This window comes from Heterodontus francisci, chromosome 16 (genome assembly GCF_036365525.1).
Source record: "Heterodontus francisci isolate sHetFra1 chromosome 16, sHetFra1.hap1, whole genome shotgun sequence".
Classification (NCBI taxonomy): Eukaryota; Metazoa; Chordata; class Chondrichthyes; order Heterodontiformes; family Heterodontidae; genus Heterodontus; species Heterodontus francisci.
Window position 1 is genome coordinate 30,190,970 of NC_090386.1, and position 20,439 is coordinate 30,211,408.

General features: G+C 42.6%; 1 protein-coding gene across 1 annotated transcript in view; it reads left to right on the forward strand.

Annotated features, from left to right (window-relative positions):
• Nucleotides 1-20,439, forward strand: part of LOC137378032 (bactericidal permeability-increasing protein-like) — a 52,048-nt gene that overhangs the window by 15,037 nt on the left and 16,572 nt on the right. Inside the window, exons 5-12 of the mRNA XM_068048071.1 lie at nt 981-1,136; nt 1,772-1,835; nt 1,986-2,046; nt 7,679-7,770; nt 8,325-8,501; nt 16,561-16,620; nt 16,774-16,941; nt 17,045-17,112. Of these exons, the coding sequence (XP_067904172.1) occupies nt 981-1,136; nt 1,772-1,835; nt 1,986-2,046; nt 7,679-7,770; nt 8,325-8,501; nt 16,561-16,620; nt 16,774-16,941; nt 17,045-17,112 (846 nt within the window). The remainder of the gene's footprint in view (nt 1-980; nt 1,137-1,771; nt 1,836-1,985; nt 2,047-7,678; nt 7,771-8,324; nt 8,502-16,560; nt 16,621-16,773; nt 16,942-17,044; nt 17,113-20,439) is intronic.

The following is a 20,439-nucleotide window of genomic DNA, read 5'->3' on the forward strand; positions in this document are numbered from 1 at the left end:
ATAATTTCATATTCCCACATGTTAATCAACACCCTCAATTCATCTGCCTTATTTGTAAGACTCCTTGCATTAAAATAGATGCAATCCAGCCTTGCATTATTCGCTTGTGTCTTAACAGGTCTATATTTGCTCTGCCTTCCAGACTGACTTAATTTTTCTTCTATATTTGGCTGTGCATCACCCCCTCTGTACCTCCACTCTGTATCCCATCCCCCTGCCAAATTAGTTTAAACTGCAACCCCCAACAGCACTAGCAAACCTCCCAGCAAGGATGTTGGTCCCATTCCAGTTCAGGTGCAATCCATCTGACTTGTACAGGTCTCACCTTCGCCAGAAACCCAGTGAGCCAGGAAACTAAAGCCCTCCCTCCTGCACCACCTCTTCAGCCACGCATTCATCTGCTCTATCCTCCTATTCTAGCATGTGGCACCGGGAGTAATACAGAGATTCTAACCTTTGAGGCCCTGCATTCAAATGCAAATTCCATAGATTTCTTTTTGAAAATAACATTTTGGGATACAGTGTATGAGTAATTTGAGACTTGACATGGTAAGGTCAGTATGCTTGGGAGGAACAGATGACTTTGGGCCTACGTTTCCCAAAGCTCTCCATCATCTCGTGTCTGGGTCTGTTGCAGACTGATTCATGGAGATAGATATCTGCCATTAGTCAACAACTCCATTATCGCTGGAACTACATGCTGAAAGGGTGTGATAAAGACCAGTGACCAGGTGGTCTGAATGGACTATTTCTGTGCTGTAAATACTGTGTAATACTATAAGAGTGCCCAATTCACATAAATGCTCCTCACAATCCAATCCCCCATCCTCTCACAGGGTGGAACTTAATACTTCACACTTAACTGGGGCATTGAGAACGGGCTTTGCCATGGGGACTCAGTTCATTTATCAGTCAGTCATATAGTGTATCATTTCTCCATCTAATGTCTTGTGACTGCTCCTGTGTGTTTGTCTCTACAGAAGGAAAAGTGGTTCGTTTGTCCTGTTTGTGAGCAGATTGTCAATATCAGAGAGAATAGGAATGACCCGGGATGCTACTGGCCGCCCTGCAGTGCACAGTGCTGGCTGCACAGCCAATGTTGGCAGATTAAAAATCAAGTTTCATGGAAGAGGCAGGTAATGGGCACAGTCCTTAAGGAAAGACATACATTTACCTGTCCCCTGCACAAGTTCCTCCTCTCCCTCTCTCTCCTCCTCCCAGAAGCTTGCTCAATTGATCATTCCTCATTTGAGCCTAGACAGTGATTGGTGGTCAGCTATTTGGCAGCAGAGGACACCAGAGACAATTCTGATCTGATCTTTCCTCAATTAACAGTGGATCTGCTAATTTACCCCATTATTGTTTCTGGGATCTTGTGTGCTAATTGGCTGCCATATTACAACAGTGACTGCCTTTCAAAGACTACTTCATTGACTGTGAAGCACTTTGGAATGTCCTGAGGATGTGATCGGCACTGGATAAATGCAAATTTGTTCCTTCTCCTCTATTTTTAAGATGTGTTTTTATGGTCACGTTCCTCTTCCTCCTGGCCAGTCTTGGCCCTCAGCTCAATCCTGCAACAGTTACTCTTAGCCTTGAAGGGCAGCTAATAAACCATTTGGTGACTTTAATTTCAAACATAAACCCTCACTTACCCGTGAGATTTGCTGCATATCAAGAATTACTTTGAATGCCACCTAATTTTTAAGAGACTGCTGTACAGACTGCAAATTTATTTTAACCAACTGTAACTGTTGTTTTTATTTTACAGCTGGCTGTTCAATCGCTTCTCCAGGTTCCTAGAGAAACCCCTTCGCTCTTCTCTTAACCGAAAGGTACAACTCTTCATATCCAATTACACATCAAATAATTCAGCTGCCTGTTTGTACAACAACAGTGAACTCACATTACAAACCCTTCAAACCCTGGGCCGGGTCAAGTATCTGTTAATCTTCTAATTGCCATTTACTTTATTTTTGATACAGATTTGTCCAAAAGTCTCCAGTGTAGTCAATGGACTGGAAAAACATCTGAAGAACATGAAGAGTAGGTTGCTTTATTTTTCACAACACCACTCTGCCCACGATCTTCCAAAGCCTCATGCAGCAGATACTTTGTCCTCCAGTGGCTAGAATTTCACCTTAGACAGTTGTCATATATAAAAAAAATTAATGCAAACGCTGGAAAAAAAAAATAGCTAAGCCCAATCCTAATCTAACTTGTGGACATGGTTTACAGGCCACCTAACAATAACCACACTGTGGGATGGGGTATAAAGGAAGAAATAATGTCAGCTTGTCAGAAAGGTACAGTGATAATTATGGGGGATTTTAACCTACATATAGAGTGGAAAAATCAAATGGGCAGAGGTAGCCCAGATGAGGAGTACATAGAATGTTTTCGGGATAATTTCTTGGAACAATACATTCTGGAACCAACCATAGAGCAGGTTATACTAGACCTGGTATTGTACAATGAGATAGAATTAATTAATGACCTCATAGTTAAGGTACACCTAGGTAGCAGCGATCATAATATGATTGAATTTTACATTCAGTTTGAGGGAGAGAAGAGTGGGTCCAAGACTAGCACTTTGAAGTTAAATAAGGGCATGAAAGCAGAGTTAGCTAAAGTGAACTGGCAAATCAGGTTAAGGGATAAGTCATTAGAGATGCAGTGGCAGACATTTAAGGGGATATTTCAGAATACACAGAATCGATACATTTCAATGCGAAAGAAAATTCCAAGGGTGGGACCTGCCATCCATGGTTAACTAAAACAGTTAAAGATAGTATCAAACTTAAAGAAAAAACCTCTAATTGCACAAAGATGGGAGGCAGGTCAGAAGATTGGATGGAACATAAAAAAGAGCAAAGAATGAATAAAAGATTGATAAGGAAGGTAACATTCAAGTATGAGAGAAAGCTAACTAGAAATATAAAGACAGATTACAAGAGTTTCTGTAAATATTTAAAAAAGAAAAGAGTTAACGAAGTCGGGGTTAGTCCTATAGAAAGTGCGTCTGGAAAATTAATAATGGATAATAAGGAGATGGCAGATGAATTGAACAGATATTTTGCATCGGTCTTCACTATTGAAGATACAAGTAACATCCCAGTATTAGCTGTAAGTCAGGAAATGGAAGGGAGCGAGGAACTCAAGAAAATTACAATCACCTGGGAAGTGGTACTGAACAAATTGGTGGAGCTGTGGGCTGACAAGTCCCCGAGTCCTGATGGACTTCACCTAGGGTGTTAAAAGAAGTGCCCAGTGAGATAGTTGATGCGTTAGTTTGAATTTTCCAAAGTTCCCTAGATTCGGGGAAGGTTCCGTTAGATTGGAAAATAGCAAATGTAACTCCTTTATTCAAAAAGGGAGGGAGACAGAAAGCAGGAAACTATAGGCCTTAACATCTGTTTCAGGGAAAATGTTAGAAGCTATTATTAAAGACGTTACAGCAGGGCAATTATTAAAATTCAAGGTAATCAGGCAAAGTCAACATGGTTTTGTGAAAGGGGAATCATATTTAACCAATTTATTGGAGTTCTTTGAGGGAGTTACATGTGCTGTGGATAAAGGGGAACCGATGGATGTATTGTACTTTGATTTCCAGAAGGCATTTGAAAAGGTGCCACATCAAAGGTTATTGCAGAAAATAAAAGCTCATGGTGTAGGGGGTAACATATTGGCATGGATAGAAGATTGTCTAGCTAACAGGAAACAGAGAGTAGGCATAAATGGATCATTTTCTGGTTGGCAAGTTGTAACGAGTGGTGTGCCACAGGGATCAGTGCTGGGGCCTCAACTTTTTACAATTTATATAAATGACTTAGATGAAGGGACCGAAGGTATGGTTGCTAAATTTGCTGATGACACAAAGATAAGTAGTAAAATAACTTGTGAAGAGGACATAAGGGGGCTACAAAGGGATATAGATAGGTTAAGTGAGTGGGCAAAGAACTGGCAAATGGAGTATAATGTGGAATAGTGGGAAATTGTCCACTTTGGCAGGAAGAATAAAAAAGAGGCATATTATCCAAATGGTGAGAGATTGCAGAGCTCCGAGATGCAGAGGGATCTGGGTGGCCTAGTGCATGAATCGCAAAAGGTTAGTCTGCAGGTACAGCACGTAATTAGGAAAGCTAATAGAAGGTTATCATTTATCGTGAGGGGAATTGAATACAAAAGTAGGGAGGTTATGCTTCAGCTATTTAGGGCATTGGTGAGACCACATCTGGGGTATTGTGTACAGTATTGGTCTCCTTATTTAAGGAAGGATGTAAATGCGTTAGAGGCAGTACAGAGAAGGTTTATTAGACTAATTCCTGGAATGTGCATGCTATCTTACAAGGAAAGATTGGACAGGCTAGGCTTGTATCTGCTGGAATTTAGAAGAGTAAGAGGCGATTTGATTGAAACATATAAGATCCTGAGGGGGTCTTGACAGGGTGGATGTGGAAAGGATGTTTCCCCTTGAGGGAGAATCTAGAACAAGGGATCATTGTTTAAAAATAAGGGGTCACCCATTTAAGACAGAGATGAGGAGAAATTTTTTCTCTCAGAGAGGTGTGAGTCTTTGGAATTCTCTTCCTCAAAAGGTGGTGGAAGCAGAGTCTTTGAATAGTTTTAAGGCTGAGGTAGATAGATTCTTGATAAGCAAGGTGGTGGAAGGTTATCGGGGGTAGGTGGAAATATGGAGTATGTTCAGCCGTGAATTTATTGAATGGCGGAGCAGGCTAGAGGGGCCGAGTGGCCTACTCCTGCTCCTAATTCGTATGTTCGTATGTACTTAACCTGCACTTAACCAGCATGAATCTCTGGCTAGTTATCAAGAGCAGGAACCCTGGCTGATTTCTCCCCCACCAGTCTAGATTGTTAACTAAAATTCTCCAGCTGATTTCAGCTAACTGAGAACCTCAAATCTCTCTGGTCTGTATGGTTCAGTTCAGCATTGAATGGTGCATCTATCTATAGGTTGGCTTTTGATAAGAAACTCCCATTAGGATGACTGTTTCTTATTCCTCTCCATATGGAAATCATTCCCCTTCCATGTTCCCTCCAGTGGAAGAAAAGAAATCAGGAAATTATGAAATTAATATGGCATCTTTCATGGCTTTAGGACATCGCAAAACACTCTACAACTAATTAGATACTTTTGAGTGTAGTCACTTTTGTAATGTAGGAAACATGGCAGCCAATTTGTGCACAGCAAGCTCCCACAAACAGAAATCAGATAACAACCAGATAACCTTTTTTTAGTGGTGGCTGAGAGATAAGTGTTGGGCAGGATGCCAGGGAGAACTGCCCTCCTTTTCTTTCAATTAGTGCTTTGGGATCTTTTATGCCCACCTGACGAGGCAGCTGGAGCCTTGGTTTAATATCTCACCTCTGGAACCTTTGACAATGCAGCATTCTCTCCTTCGGATTCAGAGGTGAGTGTACTACCACCGAAATGACACCCGTCATTTACTGATTTAGAGGTGGGTTTTTAGTAAGAATTCGAAGGCATAAGAACATAAGAAATAAGAGCAGGAGTAGGCCATTCGGCCCCTCAAGCCTGCCCCATCATTCAATAAGATCATGGCTGATCTGCCCCCTCTTTTGAGCCAGCTCCTCATAGCCCTCAACTCCCCGATATTTCAGAAATCTATCTACCTCCTCTTTAAATACTTTCAGTGATCTAGCCTCCAGAACTCTCTGGGGTAAAGAATTCCAGACATTCACTACCCTCTGAGAGAAGAAATTCCTTCGCATCTCAGTTTTAAATGAGTGTCCGCTTATTCTGTAGTGCATAGTTATTCATAGTTATGTGCCCGAGGTCGAGATTCTCCCACTAGTGGAAACATCTTCTCAACATCTACCCTGTCAAGCCTCCTCAGAATCTTGTATATTTCAATAAGATCACCCCTCATTCTTCTAAACTCTAATGAATAAAGGCCTAACCTGTTTAGCCATTCTTGATAAGCCAACCCCTTCATCCTAGGAATCAGCCTAGTGAAACTCTTTTGATCTGCCTCCAATGCCAGTATATTCTTTCTTAAATACGAGGACCAAAACTTTCGCCAGTACTCCAGGTGCAGCCTCACCAACACCCTGTACAGTTGTAACAAGACTTCCCCATTTTTAAACTCCAACCCCCAGCAATAAAGACCAAAATTGCATTTGACGTCTCAATTACTTGCTGCACCTGCATGCTAACATTTTGTGTTTCATGCACAAGAACATCCAGATCCCTCTGTGCTGCACTTTTTTGGAATCTCTTCATTTAAGTAATAGTCTGCCTTTTGATTCTTCCCACCAAAGTGCATGACCTCACACTTTCCTACATTAAACTCCATTTGCCAAATTTTTGCCCACCCACTCAACCTATCTATATCCCCTTGCAGATTCCTTATGACCTCATCAGAGCATGCCCACCCCCCCACCTATTTTTGTGTCATCAGCAAATTTGGATATATTACACTCTGCCCCCCTCCTCCAAGTCATTAATATAGATAGTAAATAATTGAAGCCCCAGGACTGATCCTTGTGGCAGTCCACTAGTTGTGTCTTTCCAACCTGAAAAGGACCCATTAATCCCGACTCTCTGTCTTTTGTGAGTTAACCAATCCTCAATCCATGCTAATACATTACCCCCAATACCTAATAATCTTTTATGTGGCACCTTCTGGAAATCCAAATACACTACATCTACCGGTGCCCCTTTATCAACTCTGCTTGTTATATCCCTCAAAGAACTCTAGCAAATTTGTCAAACATGAAATAAAGGCATTGGTCAGATAATGTTGTTTTGTGAGAGAATTCTGAAAGTGGGGCATTGTGGTTAAGAGTTTAGCCTCTGATGATGGAGAGGGAATACGGAACCAGGAATAATGTAGAGTCAGAGGATCAGAGAAGGAAGGCTGGGAGGTGCTGAAAGGGAAGGTCACTAAAGCAGGAAACAGCAAGGACATGCAGGGGTTTGAAGATGAGGACAAGGATCTTGAAGTAATTAACTGGAGTATAGGGAGCCAATGGAGCTTGGTGATGAGTGTGCAGGAGACAACATGGAATGAAGTTCTGAATTAACTGAAATCTGTGAAGGTTGGAAGCGAGGAACCTGGTGAAGAGAACATTTAAGAGATCGATGCTGAAAGTGACAAAGGGATGGACTAGGGCTTCAGCAGCAGTGGGGAGTAAGAGAGCTGTGTTCTAGAGGTGGAAGAATGTCGTCTTGGCAATGGATCAGATATGGAGTAAAAGAAAACTCATCTCGGGGGCAAACAGAGCAGCAATGTTGATTTCGTTTCTTTTTGACATTGAGCTGAAGGAATGTCCAACTCATTGAGAGATGGAGGACATCAAGGCCAAGCCTAGTTTTGCCCTCACTAAAAGTCCACACATTCACCTTGGAACAGGAACCAACTGCAGTCCTGACCTTTACTCTGGCCCAGATCAGATAATTGAGCACAGACTGGGAATCAAACCTGGGATCTTTCAAGTTGGTGTAGCTCAACATTAATCTAGACAGCTACTTAACCCACTAGGACATTGGCAGAATTACTGAGAGATCCAAAGCTGTGTACTTTAGAAGTTCAGAATTTTTTGAAAACATAATGTGACCAATTCAAGGACAATAATTTTTCACTTTGTGAAGCCCAGTCTGATATTTAATGATTTTTTCCCTCTATGTTCCCAGTCTCTTCCCGCATTGACAAATATGTTGAGCTTGACTATTCCCTGGTTAATCCAATTGCAATCACAAACACCTTCATGGACCTGGATTTGAAGGTATCTACTAATTCCTGATGTGAGTGTGTGAGTGTGTGTCTGTGTGTGTTTGTTTATGGGTGAGTGTGTTTTACATTTTTCTTTGAAATGTGACCCTTGGGCATAGGACATTTTTCAAGGCTGTTTTTCAGTTTTTATGTGTCATCAACATTTTGGGGGCCTGTGTCTTTTTTTTAAAGCTGTTTTGTTTGGTTGGCTTGTAGGGTGAGTACCCTCAAAAACTACACAGTAATGTCAAATGTAATTATCTGAATGAAGTGTGATTTGGATTCTAGCCAATAAGGGATATAGGGTCTGTCCCTTCGGCCGTTTCTGATCCATCTGCCCCATGTCATTGTTCCCTTTGCTGCATTTTCTGCCACTGGTTCAGCGATCTCGGAAGATAATTTGTACACAGGAACTTGAAAAAGGCTGAATAGATATGTCAAAAAATGAAATGTCAGTTCTGGAAACGTGCCTCCCCAATAACCTAGAACCTCTGAGAACAATAATCTGTCATCTCTGTTGATATGTATTGCATACCTGAGGTTTGATGTATTAAATCATTTTTACAGGGTCAATTTTATAGAGTGGGACAACATAAAGAGCCTCCCTTCCGTCCACCCCCAATTAGCCTCTCCAGTCGAGCTAAACACATGATGTACTTGGGACTGTCGGACTTCTTTGCTAATTCAGCAGGATTTGCCTATTATGAAGCTGGAGCCTTGCGTATGAACATCACTGATAATATGGTACGTAGACTGTTCGTTCCATTTGTTCACAACCAGTGTAGATCCTGAAGTATTGGTCTCTTGTTCAGAGGACACAGTGTTCTCATTCAAATTCCACATCCTCACAGACTGGATGAGTTTTTGGAATGGAATGTTGCCAGTCATTGGAAGGCTCCATCACTGGAGGAACATCTGTTTGTGCTGCCAAATAGCTGGAATGTGGGATGATTCTCAGGGAGCCATTAGTCTGAATTTGGACTGGATGGTCCCATTTGAGTCGGCTGGCTAAAACTTCAAAACATGTAAACCAGATCCAAAAACTGTGTTTTTAAAACTACTTCTGTATCTCATGACGTGTGAGTTATGAAGTTTGCAGTGAATTTTCAATATCAATAAAACAGTAAAACATAAGAAGTTAAATCTTGAATGTTCAGTACCCCTTTCTCCAGCCCTATCTTTTTCACTCGGCGACTGTAAACTCAATGGCCTGGATGTTACTGAAATTCCGATGTCTGGCTCCGTTGCAGGGGGTGGTGGGGGGGTGCGGGGCAGGGCTGGAAGATTGTGCCCACCATGGAGCCTGATGCCAGGAGTGCTGGGCCAGATTTTCCTGGTGGCAGCAAGCCCCCCTACCACTGGACGACAGGACCCGGCTTAACATATTTAAATTAATCCAATGAATGCATTTAAATAAAATCAACAGCGATCTTACCTTCAGGCCGCGATCTTCCGAGCAGCAGCCGGCACTCACGTGCCTTCACTTTCCCGACCAGGGAAAGCTGGTGCCACCGTGGTGGGGAATGGGGGAAACTTATGATTTTTAGTGCAGTGGGGGGGCGGGGGGGGGGGGCGGCAGGGAACGAGATCAAATGTCAATTACTAATGTAGGGGAGGGTGGGAAGGGGTGACCTTTGCAATTTGATCAGTTTGGAGGGGGAAAGGTCAAGTCTTGCAGGCAAGTGTTTTGAGGGGGAGGGGGGAGGAGGGCAAATATCATATTTAATTGTTATTGAGGGGGGAAAAGGGGCAATAGGTTCTAATGTGGTACATTGGGGGGGGTATTCCTTTAAAAATTTAAATGAGTCGGCAGTGCTGGCTGCTGTTTAAAAATGGATCGCTGAGCCCGGAAGGTGGGAGAAGAAAATCCAGCCCAATGTATTTTGCTAATTGTTGTTACATCAAGTTGCTCCTCAAGGATGAAATAGAAGGCAGTACCGGACTACATATCTCAATTGTCCAATGAAATCCCAACATGTATTTTCAAACCTGCTCTGTTTTCCTGACTTTCTGAGATTTCAAAATGTCTTTCAAGCCTAAAGCTTGAAATTATTCACTTTGATAGGATAAAAAAGCAGAATAATTTTAAAAGGTGAGAAACTATTAAAATGTTGGTATTCAGAGGGATTTGGGAGATCTTGTTTATGAATCACAGAAAGTTATCATGCAGGTGAGGCAAGCAATTAAGGAGGACAATAGTCTGTTTGCCTTTAGTGCAAGGGAGTAGGCATACAAGAGTAAGGAAGTCTTGCTGTAGTAATGTAGAGCTTTGGTGTACTGTGTACAGTTTTAGTCTCTTTACCTAAGGAAGGATATACTTGTCTTAGAGGGAGTGCAATGAAGGTTGAATCCTGGGATGCGAGGACTGTCCTGTGAAAAGTGATTGAGTAGAATGGGCCTCTATTCTCTACAGTTTAGAAGAATGAGAGGTGATCGCATTGAAACATATAAAATTCTTAGAGGGCTCGACAGGGTAGATGCTGAGAAGCTGTGTCACCTGGCTGGAAAGTCTAGAACTAAGGGGGGGTTAGTCTCAGGATAAGGGGTCGGTCATTTAGGACTGAGATGAGATGTTTCTTCACTCAGAGTGTTGTGAATCATTGGAATTCTCTACCCCAGAGAGCTGTAGGTACTCAGTCAATGAGTGTATTCAAGGCTGTGATTGATAGATTTTTGGACACTAAGGGATCAAGGGATGTGGAGATAGGACAGGAAAGTGGAGCTGATGTATAAAATAATGGTGGATCAGGCTCGAGGGACCGTACGACCTACTCCTCCTCCTCATTTCTTATGCTTTAATGTTCCTATGTTCTGAAGTCCTTTGATTTCTTTTTGGTGGTACAATATCTGAAGGGTAATGTATATTTAGAATATGTTAATTTCATGTCTGCACATCTTGTTAAGAGGGATTAAGGATTTATCGTACTTAGATGCTGTGATATGTTACGACCAGGTGAGAAAGAGGTCTAGGGGTTCCATTTCAGCCTTCACCTGATCTTATTGTAACAGGGTTTTGTTTTAAACAGACTGTGTTTTAGCTCCCTCTTGGTGAATCCTTAGAGTCATAGAGTTATACAGCACAGAAACAGGCCCTTCGGCCCATCGTGTCTGTGCCAGCCATCAAGTACCTATCTATTCTGATCCCATTTTCCAGCACTTGGCCGGTAGCCTTGTATGCTATGGCATTTCAAGTGCTCATCTAAATACTTCTTAAATGTTGTGAGGGTTCCTGCCTCTACCACCCCTTCAGGTAGTGTGTTCCAGACTCCAACCACCCTCTGGGTGAAAACATTTTTCCTCAAATCCCCTCTAAACCTCCTGCCCGTTTCCTTAAATCTATGCCCCCTGGTTATTGACCCCTCCGCCAAGGGAAAACGTTTCTTCCTATCTATCCTATCAATGCCCCTCATAATTTTGTATCCCTCAATCATATCCCTCCTCGGCCTTCTCTGCTCTAAGGAAAACAACACTAGCCTATCCAGTCTCTCTTCATAGCTGAAATGCTCCAGCCCAGGCAACATCCTGGTGAATCTCCTCGGCACCCTCTCCAGTGCAATCACATCCTTCCTATAGCGAGGTGACCAGAACTGTACACAGTACTCGAGCTGTGGCCTAACTAGCATTTTATACAGCTCCATCATAACCTCCCTGCTCTTATATTCTGTGCCTCAGCTAATAAAGGCAAGTATCCCATATGCCTTCCTAACCACCTTATCTACCTGTGCAGCTGCATTCAGTGATCTATGGACAAGTACACCAAGGTCCCTCTGACCCTCGGTACTTCCTAGGGTCCTACCAACCATTGAATATTCCCTTGCCTTGTTAGTCCTCCCAAAATACATCACCTCACACTTCTCAGGATTAAATTCCATTTGCCACTGCTCTGCCCATCTTACCAGCCCATTTATATTGTCCTATAATCTAAGGCTTTCCTCCTTAATATTTACGACACCACCAATTTTTGTGTCATCTGCGAACTTGCTGATCATACCTCCTGTATTCAGGGCTAAATCATTAATGTACACTACAAACAGCAAGGGTCCCAGCACCGATGCCTGCAGTATGCCACTGGTCACAGGCTTCCACTCGCAAAAACAACCCTCATCCATCACCCTCTGCCTCCTGCCACTAAGCCAATTTTGAATCCAATTTGCCAAATTGCCCTGGATCCCATGGGCTCTTACCTTCTTAAGCAATCTCCCATGTGGAACCTTATCAAAAGCCTTACTGAAGTCCAAGTAGACTACATCAACTGCTTTACCCTCATCTACACATCCAGTCACCTCCTCGAAAAATTCAATCAAGTTTTTTTAGACACAATCTCCTCTGACAAAGCCATACTGACTATCCTTGATTAATCCCTGCCTCTCCAAGTGGAGATAAATCCTGTCCCTCAGAATTTTTACCAATAGTTTCCCTACCATGGATGTTAGACTCAGTGGCCTGTAATTACCTGGTTTATCCCTGCTACCCATCTTGAATAACGGTACCACATTTGCTGTCCTCCAGTCTTCTGGTTCGTCTCCTGTGGCCAGAAAGGATTTGAAAATTTGTGTCAGAGCCCCTGCTATCTCCTCCCTTGCCTCGCATAACTGCCTGGAATACATCTCATCTGGGCCTGGGGATTTATCCACTTTTAAGCCCGCTAAAACAGCTAATATTTCCTCCCTTTCAATGCTAATTACTTCAAGTCTATCTCAATCCCCCACCCTGATCTCTACACCTACATCATCCTTCTCCATAGTGAATACAGATGAAAAATAATCATTTAAAACCTCATCTATGTCATCCGACTCCACACACAGATTGCCACTTTGATCCCTAATGGGCCCTACTCTTTCCCTGGTTATCTTCTTGCCCTTAATATACTTATAAAATGTCTTGGGATTTTCCTTTATCTTGCCCGCCAGAGTTGTTTCATGTCCCTCTTTGCTCTCATAATGACTTTAAGTACCTCTCTACACTTTCTATGTTCCTCTAAGGCCTCCGCTGTTTTCAGCGCTTTGAGTCTGCCGTAAGCCTCAATTTTTTCCTTATCCAATCCTCTATATCCCTTGACATCCAGGGTTCCCTGGATTTGTTGGTCCTACCCTTCACCTTAACAGGAACATGTTGGCCCTGATCTCTCACTATTTCCTTTTTGAATGACTCCCACTGGTCTGATGTAGACTTTCCTACAAGTAGCTGCTCCCAGTCCATTTTGGCCAGATCTTGTTTTATCATATTGAAATCGGCCCTCCCCCAATTCAGTACTTTTATTTCCGGTTCTTCTTTGTCCTTTTCCATAACTACCTTAAATCTTACAGAGTTATGGTCACTATTCCCGAAATGGTCCCCCATTGACAATTCTACCACTTGTCCAGCTTCATTCCCTAGAATTAGGTCCAGTACTGAGCCTTCTCTTGTAGGACATTCCACGTGCTGGTTCAAAAAGCTCTCCTGTATGCATTTTAAGAATTCCGCCCCCTTTAAGCCTTTTGCACTAAGACTATCCCAGTCGATATTGGGGAAGTTGAAATCTCATACCATTATTACCCTATTAATTTTTACACCTCTCTGAGATTTGCCTACATATCTGCTCCTCTATCTCTCCCTGACTGTTTGGAGGCCTGTAGTACATTCCCAGCAAAGTGATTGATTGCCCCCTTTTTGTTTTTACATTCTACCCATATGGCCTCATTTGAGGAACTTTCTAAGATATCATTCCTCCTGAATGCAGTAATTGACTCCTTGATCAACAGTGCAATGCCACCTCCTCTTTTGCACCACCCCACCCCCCCAACCCCCTTCCTGCCTGAAGATCCTATACCCTGGAATATTGAACTGCCCTTCCCTCAACCATGTTTCTGTGATAGCAATAATATCATATTCCCATTTATTGATCAACAGCCTCAATTCATCTGCCTTTCGTTAAAATAGATGCAATCCAGCTTTGCATTGTTCGCTTGTGCCTTAACAGGTCTATATTTGCTCTGCCTTCCAGACTGACTCATTTTCTCTTCTATATTTGACTTTGCATCACCCCTTACTGTACCTCCTTTCTGTATCCCATCCCCCTGTCAAATTAGTTTAAACACCCCCCAACAGCAGTTGCAAACCTTCCAGCAAGGATGTTGGCCCCGTTCCGGTTCATGTGCAACCCGTCCAACTTGTACAAGTCCCACCTTTGCCAGAAACAGACCCAGTGATCCAGGAAACTAAAGCCCTCCCTCCTGCACCATCTCCTCAGCCACACATTCATCTGCTCTATCCTCCTATTCCTACACTCACGAGCACGTGGCACCGGGAGTAATCCAGAGATGACAACCTTTGAGTTCCTGCTTTTTAATCTGCTGCCTAGCTCCCTAAATTCTTGTTGCAGGACCTCATCCCTCTTTCTACCTATGCCGTTGGTACTAATGTGTACCATGACCTCTTACTCTTCACCCTCCCTCTTCAGAATGTCCTGCAGCTGCTCCATGACATCCTTGACCCTAGTACCAGGGAGGCAACATACCATCCTGGAGTCATGTTTGCGGCCACAGAAACGCCTATCTGTACCCCTTACAACAGAATCCCCTATCACTATAGCCTTGCCACTCTTCTTCCTCCCCTCCTGTGCAGCTGAGCCACCCATGGTGCCATGAACCTGGCTCTTGCTACTTTCCCATTAGCCAACTGCCGCAACAATATCCAAAGCAGTATATCTGTTAGACAGGGGGATGGCCACAGGGGATTCCTGCACTATTTTCCTTCCTGTACTCTGCCTGGTGGTCACCTATTCCCTTCCTGCGTCTGCAGCATTTGCCGGCGGTGTGACCACCTCGCTAAACGTGCTATCCACGATGATCTCAGCATCGCGGATGCTCCACAGTGAATCCACCCGCAGCTTCAGCTCCGTAATGCGGGTAGCCAGTAGTTGCAGGTTGGATACACTTCCTGCACACATGCTCGTTCGGGACACTGGAAGCATCCCTGATCTCCCACATAGCGCAGGAGGAGCAGATCACGGGTGCGAGCTCTCCTGCCATGAATTACCTTTAGATGACTTAGTTAATCCCTTTCATTAAAAATATTAATTATGCTAGGGGCCTTGTTCTACTCCAAACACTACCGACTACAATCTTCACTCCTCAATAAATTACACTAATTAAAAAGAAACACACTTTAGTCCTTGTTCACCGCTTTCCAATTATAAGGTAAAGAAATGAGCACAAAGAGGCTTTCTTAGGTTTAAAGAAGAAAAGTGGCACAGTGGTGCAGTGGTTATCACCACAGCTACAGCGACCTGGGTTCGGTTCTGGGTACTGCCTGTGCAGAGTTTGCAAGCTCTCCCTGTGACCGCGTGGGTTTCCGTCGGGTGCTCCGGTTTCCTCCCACAGCCAAAGACTTGCAAGTTGATAGGTAAATTGACGATTGTAAATTGCCCCTAGTGTGGTAGGAGAATGGTAGGGAATATGGGGTTAATGTAGGATTAGTATAAATGGGTGGTTGATGGTCAGTGGGCCAAAGGGCCTGTTTCAGTTCTGTATCTCTCTATAACTCTATTAAACTCTAATTCGGTTAACGCCTACGGATACACACCACCCCTCCATGCTAGCATGCATATGCAATACGCACACGCAAATAGAGACAGAAAAGAGCAGAAGAAAAATAAAGTGGAGAGATTTGAGGCAATATCTGAAGAGTTTCTTGTTACTGTGCTTTGAGCTCACTGTAGTCCTTTTGTAGGTAATTCTTGCTTTTCATTGATGCCCAGTATTCTTCTTAAACCTTGTTCACTGTAGGAGACTTCTCTCTCTTGGGTTCCGGTGTCTTCATTGGATTCCGAAGCTGGTGAGAACAAGATAAGAGCAGACAGGAGAGAGGTGTTCTCAATCCAGGAGTTTTCTGCCTTCAAACACTGTTTTCACCAATTTAAAACACTCAGTTCAGAACTCTGCAACAGCCAGTTAGTCATGTGACTAAACTGGTTTGAGCATGTCTGTTTGTGTATTTGGATATCTTAGCAGTTAACCTAGAATGCAAGCTCCTTCACCCTCAAAGTCTGGTAATCAAAAGACCATTGTGGATTAAATTGGAGCAGAGAGTAGCCCCTTTGTCCTTTCCAAGTACTTTCTGTTAATATGCAGAAATGTCTCTCCAGCCAAGGATCCATTGTGGGTTTTTTAACCAGTTCTTTCTCCAGTAACAATTTAAAATTAATGTTCATGTGGTGAAATTAATATTCCTCATTCTTGGCAGGTGGGGACATGCATGACAGATCTTAATATGTTGATCCCTTCAGGTGTGAGAACAAAAGAAATTAAGCACATTCCAGAGTGAAGCTTCCTTCATTTTTATTTTCCATTTGTGGAGGTTATATCACAGCGTTAGAAAAGAATGGTTCAAAATGGACATATTAGATTTGAATACCCAGAGTGCAATAAATGTTAGAATTATATCCCTGATTTTGGCCATTTTGCTGTGGTTTTCAGAGTCTGTTTCCTTGTTTTTCGTGTTTGCAGGTTGAGGGACATGACCAAGATCAACGATCAATCACTTTAAACCAATCTAAACTTAATCATAGAGAGCAAATTCTTTAGAAATATTGTATTCTTTTCAATGTTTACCAAATTCTCTGGGCCAGGATCTGTACAATCTGTGAGGCCAATTGGGAACAGAATAACTCAAATCCAACCTCAGAAGTGCACACGGGTTTTGAAATCCAGATTATGCTCCATTTATAACTGCTATGTCACACTTCCCTTTGCAAATTGTTTAACAAAATAATCACACAAAATACTGTAACAACTTTGGCTGATTGACTTTTTGTTTTCTCCAGATTCCAAAACACCTTCCGATCAGATTAAACACATCCACCTTCGGTGTTTTGATACCTCAGGTAAGTGCTTCATGAGGTTTGCATACTTTGTTACCTGATATTAACGGTCTCTATTCACTTCCACCCTGGCACAGTCTCCAGATAATAACACTTTGTACCCTGTCCCCAAGGGGAAGATGATGTAAATATTAATAAGCTTGTACCTGTCTCCAGGTGGAGAAGCTCTATCCCAACATGCTGATACTAATGAACCTTCATGCCAGTCGACAGCCTGTTCTGAAATCCACATTGAACAACATCACCGTTCAAGTGTATGGTGCTATTGATACATTTGCAATTCTTCCAAATTCATCTCTCGCACCGCTTTTTGTCCTGGACATCGTGAGTACAGTTATTAAAATCTTATTTGTCTGTGATGCATCCTAATATTTTTACATTCAAAGTTGCCATGAGATATTTTATGATGTGTTTCTGATCGTTACAGTATGCCAGTGTGTCTGCTAAGGTAGCTATCTCTAACATGAAACTCATTGGATCGCTGAAACTCAACAGGTAAGAAAGAAAGAAAAACTTGCATTTATATAGTGCCTATCACAGGGTCAGTCACTGGTGTAATATAGGGAAATTTGGCAACCAATTTGCACACAGCAAGGTTTAACAAACAGCAATGAGATCATTACTAGAAAATCTCTTTTAGTGATGTTGGTTGAGGGATAAATATTGACCAGGACACGGGGAGAACACCCTGCTCTTGTTTGAATGGTGCCATTGGATCCTTTATGTCCACCTTAGAGGGCAAGCGGGGTCTCAGTTTAATGTTTTATCCAAAAGAAGTTGCAGCACTCCTTCAGTACTAAACACTGAAGTGTCAGCTTAGAATACATACTCAAGTCTCGAGTGGGACTTGAACCAACAATCTTCTGACTCAAAGATAAGTGCACTACCCACAGATAACAACAGGTAGATGCTTCATTTCAATATTGAGTGCCCAAATGCATCGACCTACCAATTTCCACTCATTGCCAGCTGCCCATAGTCAATTTACATGAACAGACCAGGAAGGACTTAGGTCCAAATATCAGCCTATGCTGAACTCAGAAAGGCCACCAGTAGTTGAACTCAGTGTTGCCACACCAGGAATATTCAGTCAGAATTCTCTCTCATGATTCTTACTCAGTGACTCCTATGGAAATATGTGCAAGTGTGGGCATTGGGCAAGGAATGCATCAGGTGTGTAACTTTCACTATCTAGCTCAAAGGTGAAGAATTCCCAAGTAGGTGAGGAATTGGAGGGCTGTTGTATCCCTACAGAAGGTGACTCCTTCATGAGGGGAGAAAGTGTTTATGTAAAAACTCTTACCCGACGCTGAAAAAAATGAAAAGCAACAATAATATTGTTTACATTGCAGTGCAGGCAGTTAGTGTTAAGGATCGTAAATGTTACTCGTAACATCCCCCTCACCACGACAGTTGTGCGCATGTTGCTTTCATGACCTTATTACTGACGAATCAGAAGCTGCTATTTTTACCATAGCCGTCAACTATCTTTACTTGATGATTTGAATTAACTGTGGGAGAGCGCTTCTGTGAAAATGACGACAGGAACCAGCCTGTTTTGATTCATAGCCTTATTTTCCATTTGTTCATGGGATGTGGGCGTTGCTGGCTAGGCCCGCATTTACTGTCCATCACTAATTGCCCTTGAGAAGGTGGTGGTGAACTGCCTTCTTGAACTGTTGCAGTCCTCGGGGTGTAGGTACACCAACAGTGCTGTTAGGAAGGGAGTTCCAGGATTTTGACCCAGTGACAGTGAAGGAACGGTGATATAGCTCCTAGTCAGGATGGTGTGTGGCTTGGAGGAGAACTTGCAGGTGGTGGTGTTCCCATGTATCTGCTGCCCTTATCCTTCTAAGTGGGAGAGATTGGGGGTTTGGAAGGTGCTGTCGAAGGAGCCTTGGAGAGTTGCTGCAGTGCATTGTGTCGATAGTACTCACAGCCTTGTGTGCATTTCCAACTGTGAATCTATGAAACGAGGTAATGATGTAAAACAGGTCAGCTCTCAGATCCCACTCATATAAGGAAAAACAGGTAAAATTTCTTTTGTGAAAGTATCCAGCACCAAGTCCTTGAGGTAGGTCACCAACCCTCCAGTGTTTCATTTTCTTTGATCACTTTCCTTTATTAACTATAAAAATACTGGAGATTGAGGAAATATGTCTTTGACTTGCAGGAGGTAGGTCATGTGATATAACCTCCAGGTGTTGTAACAACCAGAGTTGGCAACCTTACCTGGAGAGTGCTGTTATTTGGACATGCTGAGAAATATTTCTAGTTGGGTAGGCCCTGGATCTTGGCCGTGGAAAGGAGGATGTGTAGGTGGCCTATAAAAGTTGTTAACCTGGAAACTCCAGTTCTGGGAGAGAGACAGAACGAGATGGAGCAAGAGAAGCAGCTGTGCAGGCCATCGAATTTGCTTATCAAGGCAATGCAGAGAAACAGTTAAAAAAGCAAATAGAATAATTGGATACATAACCAAAGCAACGGACTATCAGTCTACAGAGATGTTAATAATGGCCCAGACAATCAACACTTAGAATGTTGTGTTCACAGTTCAAAATGGAGATACAGGTATTAGAGATTGGATGGAAGAGCAATAAAACTGATCCCAAATGAAAAAAAGCAATAAAGATTAGAGAAGCTCAAGTGCTGTGGTATAGTGAGAAGGTGATTAAGGAGTGGCCCCACTGCAGTATATAAAGTATTAAATGGCAGAGATGAGGTGAATTCTGAAAATCAGTAGAACAAAGTTTCATAAACTTAATGAAAATTCATAACAGATCTTGGAAACAAATACTGTTACTCAGAAGATTTGGAAAGTATTGGAAGCAAAGGGCAATTCAAGAAGTGTTTGGATATTGGGCTGGGTGGATGAAAATGCTAGAGGGGCAGGTTCAATGATTTTGAATGGCCTTTGTTTGTCTTTAACTTTCCTTATCTTCTTAAAATGGAAACTCAAATATTGGTAGCATTTTGTGAAACTTGCCCCAAAGCAGTGTGAGTGTGGACAGAAAGACAGGATAAGAGAGGGAAGGAGATTTGAGAGCCAAGAACTTAAAATCAGACACTATTAACCTGCTGTCATGCAGGCCCCCACCTGCCAAGAATGAGGCACACTAATTTCGCCACATGGAGATTAAACTTCAAGCTGTTGCTGGGAAGAAGAGAAGGGCTGTGACAAGGGGTTGCCAGGACCCTGGCTGGAAAGACATTTTTGCATATTAACAGACAGTGCTTGGAACAAAGGAACTATCCCCTGCTCCAATACAATCCACAAACAGATGTGGTCAAACTAGTTAGTCACATAACTAACCTGCTTGGCAGTCTGGGTTTTTTCCTGAATTGTACAATTTGAACTGAGAGTCTGCAGAAAGCTATTTGCTCCTGGATTGAAAAGACCTCTCCTGGCTGGCTCGCCCACCACAGCCTCTCCTGTCTGCTCCCATCTCTTTCTCACGGAACTCCAAAACCCACTGAATACACATGAACCCTTAGAGAGAAAAATCTCCTACAGTGAACAAGGTTTAAGAAGAATACTGGGTCCCAACGAAAAGCAAGATCTACCTACAATCAAGGACTCTTTAGCGAGCTTGAAGCACTGTAACAAAAAAACCTCTTCAGAGATTGCCTCAAACCTTTCCACTTTATTTTTCTTCTGCTCTCTCTCTCCCTATCTGCATGTGTGTATCGCATGCGAGCATGAGTGAGTCACATATTCATAGGCATTAACTGAATTAGAGTTTAAGTTTAATAAATTTCAACTTTTCTTCTTTAAACCTAAGAAAGCCTGTTTGTGCTGGTTTCTTTGCCTTATGATTGGAA